Raw genomic sequence first — 18,264 nt, forward strand, 5'->3', positions numbered from 1 at the left:
GCTGAGGGACGGACACGGCCTACCTTCTCACCCCCTTACTCAGCGCCAAGGGCATGTGATTATTTTCAGAGCCACTAAGAACAGAAGAGGGACAGAGATGTTATGTATCGCCTGATGGGCTCAGGGGAATTTCGGTCCTGACCCTTGAGTCGGACGGGGGACCTGCCTGAAACAAACTGTCCAGCAGCTGAACAGGCAGACGATATGAATTGTCCAGAGGAAATAAGCTGGAGGAAACAGGACCAGTCAACACGCGTATGGGAAGACAGAACAATTTTGTAGTCAGAGGTGTGGCTAAAGAAAAACAGAAAGAATATGAGAATGTTCCATGGGAGAGAGGAGGGGCAGACAGGCGCTCCCTTTATGGGAGCCTGGAGCCCCTTGAAGTCACTCAACTTGATGGGTGATGTGACGGGGTGGGGAAGGTAAGAGTCCAGGGGCTGGGACTGGCAAAGCCTCTAGGCACCAGGGAGGAGCGGGGTTCGCAGTCAGGGCCTTGGGTGTGGCGTCCGAACCCCAAGCAGGCTACTGGCCTGGACACCGACTCTCCAGGCCTCAGCATCTTCACACAGCAAGTGACTACCTCCCAGGGATGCTGGCTTCAGACAAAGTGAGGGAACAGAGCGGAGAGGCGGTGGGGGTGAGGGGGGGAGTGGTTAAGAACCCAGACTCTGAGTTCAAGTCCTGCCCCCGCCCCAACTTAGCTGTGCAGCGATGAGCAGGCTCCTTGGCCTCAGTGACTGCATCCATCAAATGGGGACAAGAACAGCATCTCTCGCCCGGGTCTGTGTGAGGATGAAATCCATCCACGTTGCTAAGCATGTATGACAGCGCCTGGCATGGAATAAACACCACACAAGCGTTTGCTTCAGCGCCCCCAGGTGCGCCCCTTGCTCTGGGCATTGGCACATAGTAGGTGCTGCCTAGACAGTGGGTCAAGTCACCAGGGCTCCATTTTCCTTCTCTGGATGGTGCTGAGAGGCAGGGGAAAAGGTCATCCCAGGGGGAGGAAAAGTTACCCAGTTTTTAAGAAAGTTCTCCAAGATTTTTCCCTGACCATGGCGGGGCGAAAAAAAATGGAGCAACATCTGCAGAGGACTGGAATCCTAGATATGCTGTGTTCTGATCAAGCTGAGTTTGACCTTTTAGCAAATTACTGACTCTGCGATGAGTGTACACAAGCCATGTATTCATTGCAAATTCCAGCATTTGGGGGCCAGGCTCTGCGGGTGGGTGCCGTCATTGGAGCCTCCGTCGAAGCCTGGGCTGAGAAAGAGAAACAGGGCAGGGGGCGGGTTGTGATCAGGCTTCCAGGAGGCAGGCCCCCCCTCCCGCCTGAGGAGCTGACACCCCAACAGCTCCAACAGGGGTCATGGGGGCAGGACCAGCCACCCCGAGGGGCCTGGGACCTGTGGTCAGATACACCAGCTACCCCTCCGCCAAGCCGGGTTGTACGTATGAGTGATGCAACCAGGAAAGGAGACTCTCTGGGGCCAGGGGGTTCAGCCCTCTTCATACACCCAGGAGGTGCTCCCCAAATCTGTCTGCATTCAGAGCTTCCCCAGAGGGGCAGAGGGGGACTGGGCCTGGGGACCTACCTTCAGGACAGGGAGAGCGGTCACCTCTCCTGTATGAAGAAGAATGACCCTCTGCGGAGGGTGTCCTGGCAAGGCGGGCCCTCTGAGCTCGCTCCATCTAGGGACTCACACACTCTTCACTGGGAGCCCTGGGAGGGGCCCTGAGGGTAACCACCTCCATTTTCCAGGCAGGAAAGTTGAGGCACAGACCAGGTGGAGCGTGGCCTGGCCTCGTGGAAGGAGGGGCGGAGCTGGGCTGGACCCCAGGCGGTCCTGCACTCTTAACAGCTAAGCTGACCTTGACCAGAGAAAAGGAAGAGCTTCTTCCAGCGACCCCATGACTATTCAGTCCATGGGAACTCTCTAGGCCAGAATATTGGAGTGGGTGGCCATTCCCTTCTCCAGGGGATCTTCCCAACCCAGGGATCGAACCCAGGTGTCCCGCATTGCAGGAGGATTCTTTACCAGCTGAGCCACCAGGGAAGCCTTTCTAAGATGATTATATATATATATATATATATATACATATACATATGTGTGTGTGTGTGTGTGTGTGTGTGTGTGTGTGAAGTGAAAGTCCCTCAGTTGTGTCCGACTCTTTGCGACCCCATGGACTATACAGTCCATGGAATTCTCCAGGTCAGAATACTGGAGTGGGTAGCCTTTCCCTTCTCCAGGGGATCTTCCCAACCCAGGGATCGAACCCAGGTCTCCCACATTGCAGAAGATTCTTTACTGTCTGAGACACCAGGGGGAAGCCCGGTAAGGGGGCAAGGAGGAATAAATTGGAAGATTTGGGATCAACAAGTACACACTATTATATATAAAGTAGGTAACTAATAAGGTCCATCCTAAAGGAGATCAGTCCTGGGTGTTCATTGGAAAGACTGATGCTGAAGCTGAAACTCCAATACTTTGGCCCCCGGATGTGAAGAGCTGACTCATTTGAAAAGACCCTGATGCTGGGAAAGATTGAGGGCAGGAGGAGAAGGGGACGACAGAGGATGAGATGGTTGAATGGCATCACTGACTCGATGGACACGAGTTTGAGCAAACTCCAAGAGCTGGTGAAGGACAGGGAGGCCTGGAGTGCTGCAGTCCATGGGGGCAGGGGGCTGGGGCAAAGAGTGAGACACGCCTTAGCGACTGAACAACACCCAGGCACAGTGTGGACGTAAACACAATGGTGAGTAACTTCTTGCTAAAGTTAGCATGTCGTGGCTGTCCTCTGACTGGAAGGTCGGATGAAGGCTGAGTTATCCTGGACCGAAAGCACAAAGAAAGCGCTCCAAGAACTATGAGCCCGGATCACACCATGCTAAGGCCCTTCGATCCAGTCTTCAGTCCCCACAGTGCCGCTCTATGATGTAAGCATCTGGAACGGCTGACCTAGGGACAGACTGTGGGTGCCATGCTGCTCCGGGGATGAGGCTCAAGTTTTTAAAGACTGGCTCATTTAATTAAAAGCACAGCAGGCCACTGAGTACTAAGCAGACAGCATGCATTTCATTAAGGAAGGTCATCTTTCCTGGCACAGTCTGATGGAAACCAGGGCAGCAGCGTTCAGAGGTAAGAAAAGCACAAGTTGACTTTGCCCTCTTTGGACGAGATTTGGCAAAGAATGACCTGCTCCCTTCTATCAAGGTGGCCAGAGGCTGGCTAGCACGTGGGATGCAGCAGATGACAATGAATTTCTGAAAAGATCTAAGTGTCCTCAAAAAGGCATTCTAAGAACAAGGAGAGAGAAGGGAGGGGAGGGAAGCAGAGAGAGAGAGAGAAAGAAGAAAGAAGGGAGGGATGGAGGGAGGGGGAAAACCTCACCAGCAAAGATGACTATATTTTTCAATTACAGCATTGTGTGTGTGTGTGTGTGTGTGTGGAGAAGCCTAGATTTCTTTTCATCATCAATAACGATTTTGTTTCAGATAAAATCGATGGGTTTTATGTCCATTATCTTATTGACTTATTTTTTTAAGTGATTATAGTTTTGTTTTCAACATTGTGGCAACACTCATCATGTTAAAACATGGTTTTCTAAGCATTACAAGTGATAACAAGCCAGGGTAGTCTTCTGGTATAATACACTTCACAACAGTATCCTAAATGTTGAGGAAAATCTAAGCCTGTCTAATTTCATACAGTCGTGTCGCGTGTGTGTGTGCACGTGTGCGCACGCGTGTGTGCGCGCGCACATGCACGTATGCAACAATTTTAAAGCTGCAGAGCCTCTGCGAGCTGAGTCCGCTCAGTCATGTCTGACTCTCTATGACCCCACGGACTGTAGCCCACCAGGCTCCTCTGTCCATGGAATTTTCCAGGCAAGAATACTGGAGTGGGTTGCCATTTCCTACTGCAGGGGATCTTCCCAACCCAGGGATCAAACTCCGAGTCTCCCGCATCGAAGGCAGATTCTTTACCACTGAGCCACCTGGGAAGCCCAGCAGAGCCTACTGGGCTAAGATAATGTAGGCGGCTTCCAGAGGTGCCTAAAATTACTCCTGGGAAAATAAGGCTTAACGTTTAATGAACTTAAAAGAGCAATACTTCCCTTATAATGTTAATGTCTTATTTCCACTGCTGCACGAATATTTATTAAGTGCCTATTATGTGGCAGACACTGTCCTGGGTATAGGATTACAGCAGTAAGCAATCTCAGATACAAGTCTTTGCATTTTAGTAACCACTGAAATAAAACTGCTAACATTTAGAAGGTAATATTCTTAGCCCTTTGTTTATATGCTCTTTTCATCTCCTACTTTTATTACCCCATTTTACAGAGGGACTGAAGCACAGAGATGATAACTGCCTTGACCAAGGTCACACAGAGCTGGGATCTGAATTCAGGCTGACTTGACTCTGGAGTCCACCCTTGCAACTACTGCATCTTACTGCTTCTGTAACATGTCTGTGCTGTGCTCAGTCGCTCAACTGTGTCCGACTCTTTGTGCTTTTTTAACACACGCCAATGTAAGGTAGGTTATTGTTGTCATGCCCGACTCTTTTGCGACCCCATGGACTGCAGCCCAGCAGGCTCTCCTGTCCATGGGATTTCCCAGGCAAGAATATTGGAGTGGGTTGCCATTTCTTTCTCCAGGGGATCTTCCCAACCCAGGGATTGAACCTGCGTCTCCTGCATTGGCAGGCAGATTCTTTACCACTGAGCTACCATGGAAGCCCTAAAGGAAGGTAGGCATTTGTCCATAAAGAAGGCGGGCATTCTTGGGGCAATGCGTGCATTCTCTTTTGTACACTTTAACTCTGGGCTAAGCCATAAAAATAAGCTGAACAACAGGCAAGAAAAAAACCTGCAAGTAGGTGATCCTGCCAGTGTGGTCCCTGTGCTATCTAGGAGAGAAAACAGAGGAGGAAAAGAAATAAAAATGCAATGGCTATTCAATACATTGGCATCACCGACTCAATGGACATGAGTTTGAATAAGCTCCGGGAATTGGTGATGGACGGGGAGGGCTGGCATGCTACAGTCCATGGGGTCGTAAAGAGTCGGACACAACTGAGTTACTGAACTGATTCAATGCAAAACCTCTGATCATAAAGTAACTGAAATTAAAACAAAGTCCTTGATAAAGACTAAACAGATCATTTCAGGGTATGTTCTGCCTTCCAAGTGTTATCACAAACATGGCCTTGCTGTATTTCACTCTCGCAGTATCCTAGGAAGGTAAAGGACCACCCAGCCCTTGTTTTACGATAAAAGATAAAAATGTGCTCAGAATCTCAGCCACAGGCTGGCTGGTACTGCTTCATTCCAAGCCACAGATATAGCACATTGGACTCTATTCCGTCCTCTGCACAGCTACCCTCCAATAAATGCAGGAAGTCACCCCCCAAACATACAACCTCTCTACGCCCACCCAACTCACCTACACCACTGTCTCAGGCAGGTTCACGGTAGTGAGAACCAGGTCATTATCCTAAATGTGTTCCAAATAACAGAAATACTCTGAACGTGGAGGTTACAGACTACCTGACCATTTGATGATGGTATTTCCCAAGATATATCAAGGAAATGACAAGTAACAGAACACACTGGGGTCCAAGCGCACCGTGAAAACTTATAATCACTGTGAAGAAATACACAAATTCAGAGTTGATGCAAAAAATGAGAACCGCTCTGGAAATGCTGTGTTAGGGTCAAACAGGTGGTTGAGTTTAGGATACATCTACAATGGGGCTGTTCCAGAGAGGGAGAGATGTTGCCAGACGTCTGCAAGGGTTTCCTGGCCAGTTCATGAACTGTAACCCAGTGAGTTTTGCTGGCGAGTGGTCCATTTTTAGGAGTTTTTAGTCAGTTGGACCATAAAGAAGGCTGAGTACTGAAGAATTGATGCTTTCGAACTGTGATGCTGGGGAAGACTCTTGAGAATCCCTTGGACTGCAAGGAGATCAAAGCAGTCCATCCTAAGGGAAATCAACCCTGAATGCTCATCAGAAAAACTGATGCTGAAGCTGAAACTCCAATACCCTGGCCGCCTGATGGGAAGAGCCGACTCACTGGAAAAGACCCTGATGCTGGGAAAGATTGAAGGCAGGAGAACCGGGCAATAGAGGACGAGATGGTTGGATGGCATCATGGACATCATGGACTCAGTGAACATGAGTCTGAGCAAACTCTGGGAGACAGGTGAAGGGCAGGGAGGCCTGATGTGCTGCAGTCCACGGGGTCACAGAGAGTCAGACACAGCTTAGCGACTGAACAACAGCAGTCAGCTGACTCCACCCTGAGGGTTCTCCATCACCATCTGAGATCTGCAGCTTAGGATGGAAAGGTGGTTGTGTGAGCAGAGATGAGATCTACCCGAATTGTCCCAAATCCTCCAGCCTAGAACAATACTGTCACCCCGTAGCCTGGGCAGCAGGTAATTCCTCCCACAGGGGTCTGGTAATCTATGCAACAGCATGAGCTCTGCCTGTGAAAACTAATCTCCCTAGTAACCTAATGGCAGAAGCCAGCTCAGGAGATTTCCCTTTTCTCTGCAGTGAAGTGCCTGTTTCATCTGAGTGAGCTCTCTCTTTGTATATCTTTAAGCTGATCGTTTGAGCCACCGTTTGAACGAGTAACCACAGATCAGAGGAGGGGGCGGAGGACGTCACCGCACGTACCAGGGGCAGCTGGAAGAGGAGGGTCACTCTTCAAGGCGAGCACAGCATCCTTGTTCCCTGTTGGAAGCAAAGGGGGTCCCACTGCCCAGCAGCAGGGAGGGTCCCCTCCCCTGGCTGGCTTTCTGGGAGGGGAGGAGGTGTCTCTCCACTTGTGAGCTGCAACTACACGCTGATGATTACGATATCTTCTTCTGCAGCAAAAGGAGAGAGTTCTCCCTCTGAAAATGCACCTTTTGTCTTTGATGCCAGAAATAAAGCCTAAGGCAACCACCAGTCTCTATGGCAGAACTTATGTGAGGTGGCCGCTCCCTGCTGGCGGGCGCGGGTGTTCGAACAGCCCGGGGACTAACTCGCAAGACACCATCCCCTCTGCCCCTCCACCAGGACCGGCCACAGATACCTTGCTCTTCGGGGGCCCCCTAACGGTGGCGCGGTGACAGTTCTTCCTGTTCCGGCCGATAAGACTCTGAATGTCCACCTCATTATTCCCATGCCCTGGGTACTCCCTGGAGCAGGAGATGGCAACCCACTCCCGTATTTGTGCCTGGAAAATCCCATGGACAGAGGAGCCTGGCGGGCTACAGTCCACAGGGTCGCAAAAGATTCCGACATGACTCAGCCGACTAAACAGCAACTCCGGGTGCTTAACGAGGGGGCGGGGGATGGAACAGGGGAGGACATCACTGCCCAGGAAATTAGACAAGCGGTGTAACCGGCGGGCTGGGAGAAAATTCTAGTTCTGCCAATGTGTAGTGAGTTCCCCCTGAGGAAACCTCAGCACCGCTCTGAGCCTTGATTCCTCCCTGCAGAAATGAAAACGGCTTGAGCCCGAGGTCCTTTTGCCGTGGTTCTGTAGCTGCGCCCAGAATCTGATGCCCAGTTGCCATGGGATTCTATGTGCTGCTTAGCTTCACAAAGGCAGCAGAAAGACGTTGTCATCTAAAAAATGGGCAAATACAGTATCTACCACAGAAGGTTGTAAGAAGGATGAATAGGCTTCCCTGGTGGCTCAGACAGTAAGGAATCCGCCTGCAATGTTGGGTTGGGAAGATTCCCCTGGAGAAGGGGATAGCTACCCACTCCAGTATTCTTGCCTGGAGAATCCCAAGAACAGAGAAGCCTGGAAGGCTATAGGGCATGGGGCTGCAAAGAGTCGGACACAAGCGAGCAGCTAAGCCCAAGAAGGATGAAGTTTAATGATGTACATAAAATATTTGGCCAACGGTAAGCGCTAATAGGGTGTTTATCACGAACTGTATAATTACTAAGTATGTATATAATTGATCACTCAAACTTCAGATGAGAGAGGGGACTACTAGTAACCTTCCTGGGATGAGATGGGCAAATTGGAGCATACAGTCCCCCTGTCAATAATAAATGACTATCAGGAGATCTGGAAAAGTCCCTAGTAATGGACAAACTTAAAAAAAAAAAAAAAAGTTCCACTCAAGTGTTCTGGCTTTGTGAGGATAAATCCCTGGCAAACTCTCAAATAGTAACTGGACAGAATCAGCCGTGGGGTCAGGTAGAGTGTCTCTGACAGAGGTTCCTCTTGGAGTAATGAAATTTCCCAGACCAATTACAGACACAAGTGTTAAGTGACTGAAACTGACCTCCTCTCTTCCACAAACCAGCAGTCAGGGTTCCCAAGGACCACTGCAGGGTAAGGCAGGCGTGTGGGGATGGGGAAGCCAGAATGTCACCCCCCAAGTATGCCTCTTCGACATAAAAGTTACTTGGAGCTGAAGGCAGTTACAAAGCACATATGCAGGAAACCTCCATCTTCCCTCTCTTTCCTGCCTGAAGGTAGGATATAAACGACCCTCTTAATGGAGACATTCCAGACTCTCATGGAGGAGTGTGCCAACGTGTCCATCAGCTTCCTTCCACGAACTGACTTCCCTGCAGTGAGCTGGAAGCCTGAAACAGCTTCCCTCCCTCCTACCATTTCTCTTATCAATTTATTCTTTGTTGAAGAGGCTGTATAAGCCGAGTTCTAAGTCTCCACGTTGTCGTGCTGAGAGTTCTCCCCCCTGATGCACACTGCACGCGTTAATAACTGTTTTTCTCTTGTGATCCATCTTTTTCTCAAAGAGCCACAGCTGAAAACCTAGGACAGGCAGAGGCAGGGTTCTGTCTCCCCTACAGGTGCAAGGCTGGGAAGCTGGATGGAAGAGAATTAGAGTCACGGTCACACTAGGGAACATTCTGTTCCTGAGCCAGTTCCTGCTGGGGAAATTCTAGGGGGAACAAGGGGCAAACGGGCCGCGCTCCACCGATGGAAGAGCCGGAAGCGACCTCACTGAGCTGATCCAGTTCAACCTGCTCACTTCATAGATGAAGCGGCAGAGGTCTGGGCAGACATCTTGCCCAAGGACAGGTGGTTTGTCATGGATCTGTTAAGCCCTTGCGTGTGTGTGTGTGTGTGTTCAGTTGTGTCCAGCTCTTTGCGAGCACATGGGCTGGATCTGTTAAGCCCTTGCGTGTGTGTGTGTGTGTGTGTGTGTGTGTGTGTGTGTGTGTGTGCTCAGTTGTGTCCAGCTCTTTGCGAGCACATGGGCTATAGCCCGCCAGGCTCCTCTCTTCATGGGATTCTCCAGGCAAGGATACTGGAGTGGGTTGCCATTTCCTTCTCCAGGGGATCTTCCTGACCCAGGGATCGAACCCACATCTCCTGCACTGGAAGGCAGGTTCTTTACTACTGAGCTCTCTGGGAGGCCCATGAAGCCCTTAGGCTGTATTTACATAGCATACACAATTAAAAAAAAAACATGTGTCCTCCCTGCTGGCCTGTGAGCCCCACAGGAGGAAGGATGCTGTCTGTCATTCACCAGGGGCTGTGACCTCTCACACTGACCTCACCGAGCCTGGGTGGGGGATGGGGGGTTACTGTCCTCCTTCTGCAACTGGGCAGACTGGGCCTGGGGAGGTTGACTGACTCACCTGGGGTCCCACAGAGGGCCCTGCCATCAGCACAGTGCTCAGAACACAGCAGGCCCTGAGAAATACGTGTTAAAATGAATATGCCCTTTGACTAGACGAATTCTCTGCCACCCATCTGAAGTGACTCATGGAAAAGTCATGTGTAACAGGAAAAGTAAGGAAGAAAACCAAATATCTACCACCAGGGGCTGGTTAAACAAAGTATAGTATGTGTGCAATGGAATACTATGTAGCAGGAAAAAATGAGACCTTTCTGTGTACCATTATAGAAACATCTCCAAGCTATACTGTTATGTGGGGAAAACATACAAGATAGAGAACAGTAAACAAATATGCAACTTTAGTGTGTAAAGGCAAAAGAGATGAAAGTCTAGTGAAATACCCTTGTTATATTCAAATATGCATATAGAAACTCTGGAAGCAGAAAATTTACCAAAAATCAGTTACTTTTGAGAGGACTGACTATCAAGGACTGGAGAGAGACTTTTCACTATATACCTTTTAATACTTTCTGGGTTTTGAACAATGTGAATGTATTACTATATTAAAAAAAATTAAATTTAAAAACGCATCAAAATGTATAAACTCAATGACAATAATAAAAATAAAATTCAAACAATATATTACCTAAAAAAATACTTGTTGAATGAGTGAATGAGTGAATGATTGAAGGAAGGAGTGAATGAGTTGAATAAATGAATAAATGAGGGAAGTGATGGAGCCAGGATTCAAATCCAGGTCTGTCTGGAGCCAGCACCCAGGTACTGCCTACTGACCCAAGAATGTCATCGGGGCTGTGAATGATGTACCAAAAGCACTCAAATATATCTGTTAAACATAAATAAATGGCTGAGAGAATAATAGAGTTGTAATTCATCTGAACCTCAGTTTCCTGTGGATAAAAGAACTTTATTCATAGAGCTATCCTAGGGCTGAAATAAGATGTGAAAGATACGAAAAATTCACGTGCATTACTGCATACTGTAAGATGATTCCAGAACAGGCTTTGGAGTTGGCTAAAGCCAGTTTTGTGCAATGTAGGAGACTGGGGTTTGATCCCTGGGTCAGGAAGATCCCCTGGAAAAGGAAATGGTTATCCACTCCAGTATTCTTGCTTGGAGAATTCCATGGACAGGAGTTTGGTGAACTACAGTCCATGGGGTTGCAAAGAGTTAGAAATAATTGAGCAACTAACACAAAAGTAGGTTTACATTATAGGGCCAGCACTTGAGTTCTTGTAAAATGATAAAATGGTATATATTACACAGAAAGCACTTCATGTAAATGAACAGAAACTATTTTATTATCAGTAAAGCAGAAAATTTAACAAAAATGATAAAGGTGACAAAGTAAAACAAGCTATTGTTGAATGAAAAAAAAAAAACCTCCAAAATTAGCTGTCTGAATCCAACAACATTTCTGTCTTTTAATTCTGAATTCAGGCCAACTTCAAACACCTCTTTCTCCAGTGTTAATTATGATTACACATGGGAACTACATATTGCACCTGCTGAAATTAGTAATGAAAGGAAAAGTACTGAGCCTTTCCAACGTTAAAAAAAAAACAAAAAAAACCCTTTAGTTTCCTGAGCTTTCAGTTCTGAAGTATATGGACTGACAGCTTTTGCTGTAAACCTATCAATCAGGTATTTTACTTACATTAAGCAGTGGAGTTTAAAATCACATCCTTTTATAGTGTTACAGGTTTGATCTCTGGGTCAGGAAGATTCCCCTGGAGAAGGGAATGGCAACCCACTCCAGTATAGCCATGGTATAGCCCATCACTGCTCAGAGGACAAAGCAGAGTCACTTATAGTTTCATTAAGTGTCAGCGTCTCCATGTTCTGATTAGTATTTACAAAGGAAATAATTCTCTGTCGCAACTGAATTGTATTTTGAATGACTAGTGCTCCTCAGCCCTTGAAGTGGGTCCTAACAATTGTGCACAGAAACCGTACACTGAGGAGGCTATTCCCCAGCTCACCCCCAGCACACACCGATGTGCACAGGAGTGGGGCGTTCACAGAACAGGGGGTGGTCTGTAGGCAAAAGAATGGACCGGGTCATCTGCTGGCCTTTTTAGAAAGGAGCAGAGCCTGAAATATAAACACTGGAATCAAACAGCCTCTGCTTTAGCTGTTCTATCACCAAGCCTTTTTTTTTTTTTTCGGTTCCCTTATGTAATTGTCTTGGGGCTTGAAATGTCTGAGTTGCTGACAAGAGTCTTGAAAACGACTGCACCGAAGAAGACGTGCTTTGAGCAACGAATGAAGGGTGCTGATGGGTTGAGCTGAAAAGGGGATCGAATCCTTGCAAGGGAGGGGAACAGGGAGGAGAGATCAAAAGAACCTCGTGGACGTTAATATATTCTTTGTTCGTTGATACATGAGCCAGAAATTCTGAAATTAGGGAAACGGTGGATAACTGTACACTTTGCACATACATAATAGGCGGGCTTTTCTTAAACTTAGAACATTCTGAACTTTCCTAAATAAACTAAAGCATACCATATTGGCTTAAAATCTCTCCACACTTGAGGAGGTTTACGGGGAAATGTGAGGCCTGGTTCAAGTCTGAGAAAGCCAGTGACACTAGGCTGAGAAGTGCAAATGGTCTGGGCAGGCGGGGACGTCACCCTGCAACGGAACCCAACTGTTACCTCTTCTGCCGGAATGTCACATTTTACAGCATGCTGCCACGAACTGACTCGAGACAGGCACAGACGGCTACACGGCCAAGCACAGAACAGCCATACAAGTGGAAACCACGCGTCTCAGCTGTGCCACTTGGGATCGCCCCGAGGTTCCAATCATCAGATCACTACAGAGTGATAACTTGAGTACTACCAAACTACAGGCTTTGGGAGGACAAGCCTGGGATCTGACATCTGGTGGAGAGAACCCTGTGGACAGAGGAGCCTGGTGGGCTGCTGTCCACGGGGTTGCACAGAGTCGGACACAACTGAAGCGACTTAGCATGCATGCATGCTTTGGAGAAGGAAATGGCAACCCACTCCAGTGTTCTTGCCTAGAGAATCCTGTGGACCGAGGAGCCTGGTGGGCGGCCGTCTATGGGGTCGCACAGAGTCGGACACGACTGAAGTGACTTAGCAGCAGCAGCAGGAGAGAGAGCAGCAGCACAAGAGGATGAGAATGGAGGCCACGAGGCAAGCCCACGTTGGAGGAGGTGTTCTGGTTTCACGTGTTCTTGTTCTTGTCCCAAAGGCTGGGCTCTCGGGCTGATGGCCAGGCACCCTGCTTTACATCCATGAGGTCAAATGGCGCTTAGGAGAAGGGAGGCCCCAGAGCACGGCCCTGACTCTCATTTTTGGACTGGAGGAGCCCAAGGCACAGAGCTGGCTGAGAGTGGAACCAATGATCAATGACTCAAGGCTCTTTTCATGATATGGCTACGACTCTGGTCAGGCTAGACCCCTTTTGGCTAGACAGCGGTCCTCCACCTTGTCTCCCAATTAGAATCACCTTGGGGAGTCCCCCAGGCCAAGCCTCCCAGGCCGAGACTGGAGTTGGTCTGGAGGCGCCTGGGCACAGGCGTTTCTCGAACTGCTCAGGGGCCTTCACTGATAAAAAGAATTTAAGGACACTACTCCAACTCCTTTCACGACCATCAGGATATTTCCTGTTTTTAAAAGAAAGTCGTGGCAGTATCGCAAATCTTTCATGGGCATTTGTTTTAAGAAAGGTGAGTTTATTCACTAGGAGAGTGAATTTTTCTATGATTAGCATGTTCCAAATTAGCCTGCAGGCAAAGCTCTGTCGATCAAATACACATTCATGGCTCAGACGACAGAAACATGATGTTCGTTTCCATTACTCTATGGAACCATCTCTACTGCCTGGAAACTAACAATATACTATGTGAGAACTCTAGACTTCTGGTTAGCTTGGTGACAACTGACTGAACTCTTATTCCAGGGAACCAGCCAACCACTGCCAACAATCCAAAGCACAGGTAATTACTGGTGCAAAGCACAGCTCTGCTTTCTCAGTAAAAAGCAAAAAGGTTCACAAAAAGAATACGGTAGTGGAATATGCTAAAGCAAACGTTTGTACGACAGAAAGATAATCTTATTTTAATAAAAGTTTTCATTTATTTGTAATGGTGTGAATCTCTCATATATTATTTGAAATGACTAATATTATTTGAAATTAATGTTGATATGGTTTCAGTCATTTTTTAGATAAATAATTAATGAACATGTTGATTATAAATCATTTACAATAATGGATGATGATCCAGCTAACAAAAATACATTTTACATATCAGATCCAACTGTGATACTTAGAAAATGGGCTTCCAATATAAACTCCCAAATGAACTTATGTTAGTTGCTCAGTCCTATGCTGACTCTTTGCGGCCCCGTGGACTGCCGCCTGCTAGTCTCCTCAGTCCAGGGAATTCTCCAGGCAACAATACTGGAGTGGGTTGCCATTCCCTTCTTCAGGGGACCTTCCCAACCCAAGGATCGAACCCTGGGTCTCCTGCATCACAGGCAGTTTCTTTACCATCTGCGCCACCAGAAAATGAACTGGTGGTTCCGGTCAATTTCCTTCTTCCCTTTAAGATGAAGGTCAGCGAATGCCATGAGCACATGGGAAGAACACTGACACAGCCTTTTTCCTTCACATCACCTGCCATCATCTGGATGCCTGTTTTCCCCAAATTCATAGACTGATAGCTTCCCCCTCAAAGATGATGGTGTCAGCTGTTAGGAGGTGATTAAGGATCATGAGGGTGGGGCCCTCATAATGGGATTAGTGCCCTTGTAAGAGATCCCACAGAGCTCTCTCATCCCTTCCACCGTGTGAGGACACAGAGGAGCCTACGACCCACAAGAGGGCCCTCCCCCAGCCATGCTGGCCTCCACAACTGTGTGAAACAAGTTCCTGTTGTTTAGAAACCACTCAGTCTGTGGTATTTCATTACAGTAGCTTCAACGGGTTAAGACACTGTCACTCACCCAGGGGACCCTCCAACAGACTGGGTAAAGAGACTCTCATGGCCAGACCACCAGCACAAAGGGGACCTCTGTGGGCAACACAGCTGACAGTCTGCCTCCTCAAGGGCCAGACACCGCCGACCTCAGGTAGAATCACATTTTCACTACAGCTCCCCAAGGTGACACTCCAGCTTTAGGAAAAATGGGCTTCAAAATGATAAGGTTGTCCGCCTGAACTCTCAGAAGCCGCATCTTTCCACCTGGAGGGGTGGCGTTGGCTAAATGAGAGACTAGCTTTCTACTGGAAATCTCTCCAGTGGTCTGAAGGACCCTGTAGATGGTCAACCAAGGCACAGAGCTCCCCCTGCCCACATTCGGAGGCTCCTGACCCCCAAATGGAGAAGAGAGCACGGTTTCCAACCCCATCAGCCTAGTGCAAACACCTGGCCGGCTCCCCTGACAACCCAAGCTAAGATCCTTACAAGGGGCCTCTTTGCTGCCTCTCCTGCCCACCAAACCTCCTTCCCCAAAGCCATTCTCCAGCTAGCTTTTAATTAGAACAGGACCCGAATCCCTCCCAGGCCCTCGAACTGTTCCCTGGCTGCGTCCAACCTCGGCCACTGCCACCACCCTCACTGGGCCCTGGAAAGGCCTTCACTCATCCCTGCACTGGAACTTTCCCATTTGCTATGCCCTCTGCCTGGATGCCTGCCACACAACATCTACATGAGGAGCTTCTTCCTGCCAGCCACGTCCAAGCAGTGCAGAGCGGCCTTCTGGGGCCACTCGGTGTAAAGTGGGCTGCAGGCTGACTCTCTCTGCAGGTCCTCTTTACCGGCACTGATCCCAGGGCTGTGTTCTGCCCCCTCCACCTTCTCTGAGCCCTGACCCCACCTACCAGCTGCATTGCTTAGAGTCCCCAGCCTCCTGGCTGCCAGCTTGGTTCCACCAATGATGAGATCAGAAAGCTGGAGCAAGTTGGGCTATTTCTGAACCTGTAGCTCGCTCCTGCAGCATCTCAGTTCCATCCCTTCATGCCTGTAGCTCCTGCCAGGAGGTTCCTCCCCTAGGGTCCCGGCAACAGGACTTCCCTCCATCCAACATGCTCTGCTGACTCCCTCAGTCCTGCCCCAAACAAACAGTCCTTCATTAAACCTCCTGAACCACCGCAGTGTCCCTGCTAGGCCTTGACTGGTATAGCCCAGTCCCTGTCCTCTCCTCGGTCACTCGCTATCACAGCATCCTGATTCCCACCTGTGCACCTCCTTTTTAAAACTGTCTCTCTCTTCAGCAGCCTCTGCTAGAACATAAGCAGAAAGCTCATCACGTTCACCACTCTGTCCACTGGGCCTAAAACAGCATCTGAAGCACAGGACGCATTCGCTAAACAGTAAAAGAATAAATGAATGAATGGTGTCTCTGCTCAAAACAGCACCTTGTGAGTAAGCCTTTCCCGGATCGTTTTATGGTAAAACAGCAGTCCCCCTCCCCTCCCCATCTCTTAAGGCCAACTTTTTCCCTATAGTACCATCACCTCCTGACCTATTTGATATGTATTTGCTTATTGTCTTGTTTCCCCCAACAAAAATGCCAGTCCTGAGGGCAGGAAGGCTCTTTTCTTCACTGCTGTGCCCTCAGAGCTTAGAACAGTGCCTGGCTCAAAGCAGAATCTCCACTCATTTGTTAAAGTGAAGAGCTTGCAGGGTGGGCAGCATTTCAGACAAAGCAATTTCAGGATGGTCTCCGACACAGGGAAGACTGCAAAACTATGAAACTGCTAGGCACACAAGCGGCATCTTGTATAATCTGATCTTGCTCCTTTGGCATGATAGCCTAGGACCCTTAAGAAACTCCGTATGGTGACAGACCTCAGCCTCAAGTAGAGAAAAGGTTTCAGAGTGAAAGGAGTTAGACCCTGTATTTGTGCCAACTGTAGCTTTAGAAAGCACGCGTGGATAAGCACCCTTATCTAAGCACATAGCACTGGACATCCTTTCTGACAGTAGATGGGCCTATACCTGATAAACTGATGGGTCTTAAGTGCATCATTCTCTGTTCCAATGGTGTCTCTCTTGGCAGCTGCCTTCAACTCCAGTTCACTGACAGTAATTGCGGACTCCGAGCCAAGCATCCGAAAGCAGCACTTTCTTTGATAGCTGCTCTCCTAATGGGGCATCTCTCTCAAAGGCAGGTTTTATCCTGAAATGCCTCAGGAGATCCAAATTTTATCCTGCACACTGATTGCAGATCAGAAATAAACCCCTCCTCCCCACCACCATCTGTTACTCATACCTGCCCCCTCACCCTCCAACGTGTCTAAACTGTGGGGATCTGGAGGGGAAAATAAAAACAGAAAACAAAATCCAATTCCTCCTTTACTGAGTGTCCCCTGTCCCCCTCTTCAGGGAGCGGGATTCCCGACTATCTTCAAGGCCTAGCAAATGGCCCCTTCCCCCCAACACCATTCGACCAAAACTGGCCAAGCGCTGGATAAACAGCAACCGCGGCTCCTCACCCAAACACTGGCTTTCCTTTCCAGGCGTGCAGATTGAGAGTGCGGAGACGCTGTCCTATTTATGCACACTGAGTCAACGTCGAGCGGCTAAAGGTCTCTGTTTCCTCCTCACTAAGAATGAAGCGACCTCTCCTCAAAGGAGTTAAGTAAAGTGCCCGGCACGGCCCAAGCCCCAAGGTGAGGGTACCAGCATCCCCGGCCACCTGGGCAGCTAATTCATCCTCCGATCGTCTCCTGCTATGTCGCCCCTCTAACCCACCCGAGTTCACACCCGGGGGCGGAGGGCAGGGGCATCGCTGGGAGGCGGGTACCAACCAGCCCAGGTGAAAGGCGAGCTCCCGTGAAGACCACCGCCCCCCAACCCTGGGCGGGCAGCGTGCGGCCCGGCAGGTGCTCGGGGACCCGGATCTCGGGGAGGGCGCCCCCACCCCAGCCGGGACAGAGGGGGACCGAGGCAGGGTGGCCGGGGACATCGCTGCGTTCCCCGGCCGGCGTCCCGGCTTGAAGAGGCTGCCCCGGGCCGGCCCCGGATCTCGGCGCCGCCTCGTCCCGGCAACAAGTGTCCGCCCTCCGCCCGACAGGCCGCCGCGCCCGGGCCCTCACCCGGCACAGGCCGTCCACGAACACGCGCGGGTCCAGGTGGCAGGCGATGGTGGCGCTGGGCAGGTCCTGCAGGTCCACCTCCTCCATCATCTCGCAGTCGATGAAGCTCCAGTCGCCGCCGCCCTCGTCGGGCGCGGCCGCCCCCGAGAACGGCGTGAAGGGCCGCAGCGTGCCCCCGGGCTGCGCTCGCGCCTCGGCCGCCGCCCCGAGCCGGGGCTCGGCTGAGCCGTCCTCCATCCCCCCGCGCCCGCGCCGGGCTCGCGCGGGATCCTCGCGCGCCTCTCCGGTCCGCAGACTCGGCTGTTAACCGCCTCAGGGCTCGCGTCGCAGCCGGCGGCGGTCACCGCGGCTCCGGGAGGGCGCTGGGCCCCGCCCGCCGCTTTTCCTTTCGGGGGCCCCAGCCGGCCACCGAGGGCAGAGCTCCGGCGGAGACAGCCGCGGGCCCTTTAAGCCCGGCCCACGTGGATTTTTGTCCCCGTGACCGCCCAGCAGAGAAAGCCAATAGAAGAGCGCGACTTGCCTCACGTGATCCGTAGGCTGCAGCC

The 18,264-nt window shown here is 50.0% G+C and overlaps 1 protein-coding gene across 5 annotated transcripts in view; it reads right to left on the bottom strand.

Annotated features, from left to right (window-relative positions):
- Positions 1–18,164, bottom strand: part of RCAN1 (regulator of calcineurin 1) — a 108,501-nt gene extending 90,337 nt beyond the window's left edge. For 2 of the 5 annotated variants that reach the window (XM_081572971.1, XM_081572972.1), the window contains exon 1: positions 17,720–18,164. In XM_081572971.1, the coding sequence (XP_081429097.1) occupies positions 17,720–17,956 (237 nt within the window). In that variant the 5' untranslated portion in view covers positions 17,957–18,164. Of the gene's footprint in view, positions 1–705; positions 835–10,924; positions 11,397–15,683 lie in introns of those variants that run through there. The other 3 variants (XM_081572973.1, XR_014077671.1, XM_081572976.1) reach the window with 3 other exon arrangements.
- Between the last annotated feature and the right edge of the window lie 100 nt (positions 18,165–18,264).

Source organism: Giraffa tippelskirchi, chromosome 2, assembly GCF_054371585.1.
Source record: "Giraffa tippelskirchi isolate mGirTip1 chromosome 2, T2T-mGirTip1v1.2.pri, whole genome shotgun sequence".
Lineage (NCBI taxonomy): Eukaryota > Metazoa > Chordata > Mammalia > Artiodactyla > Giraffidae > Giraffa > Giraffa tippelskirchi.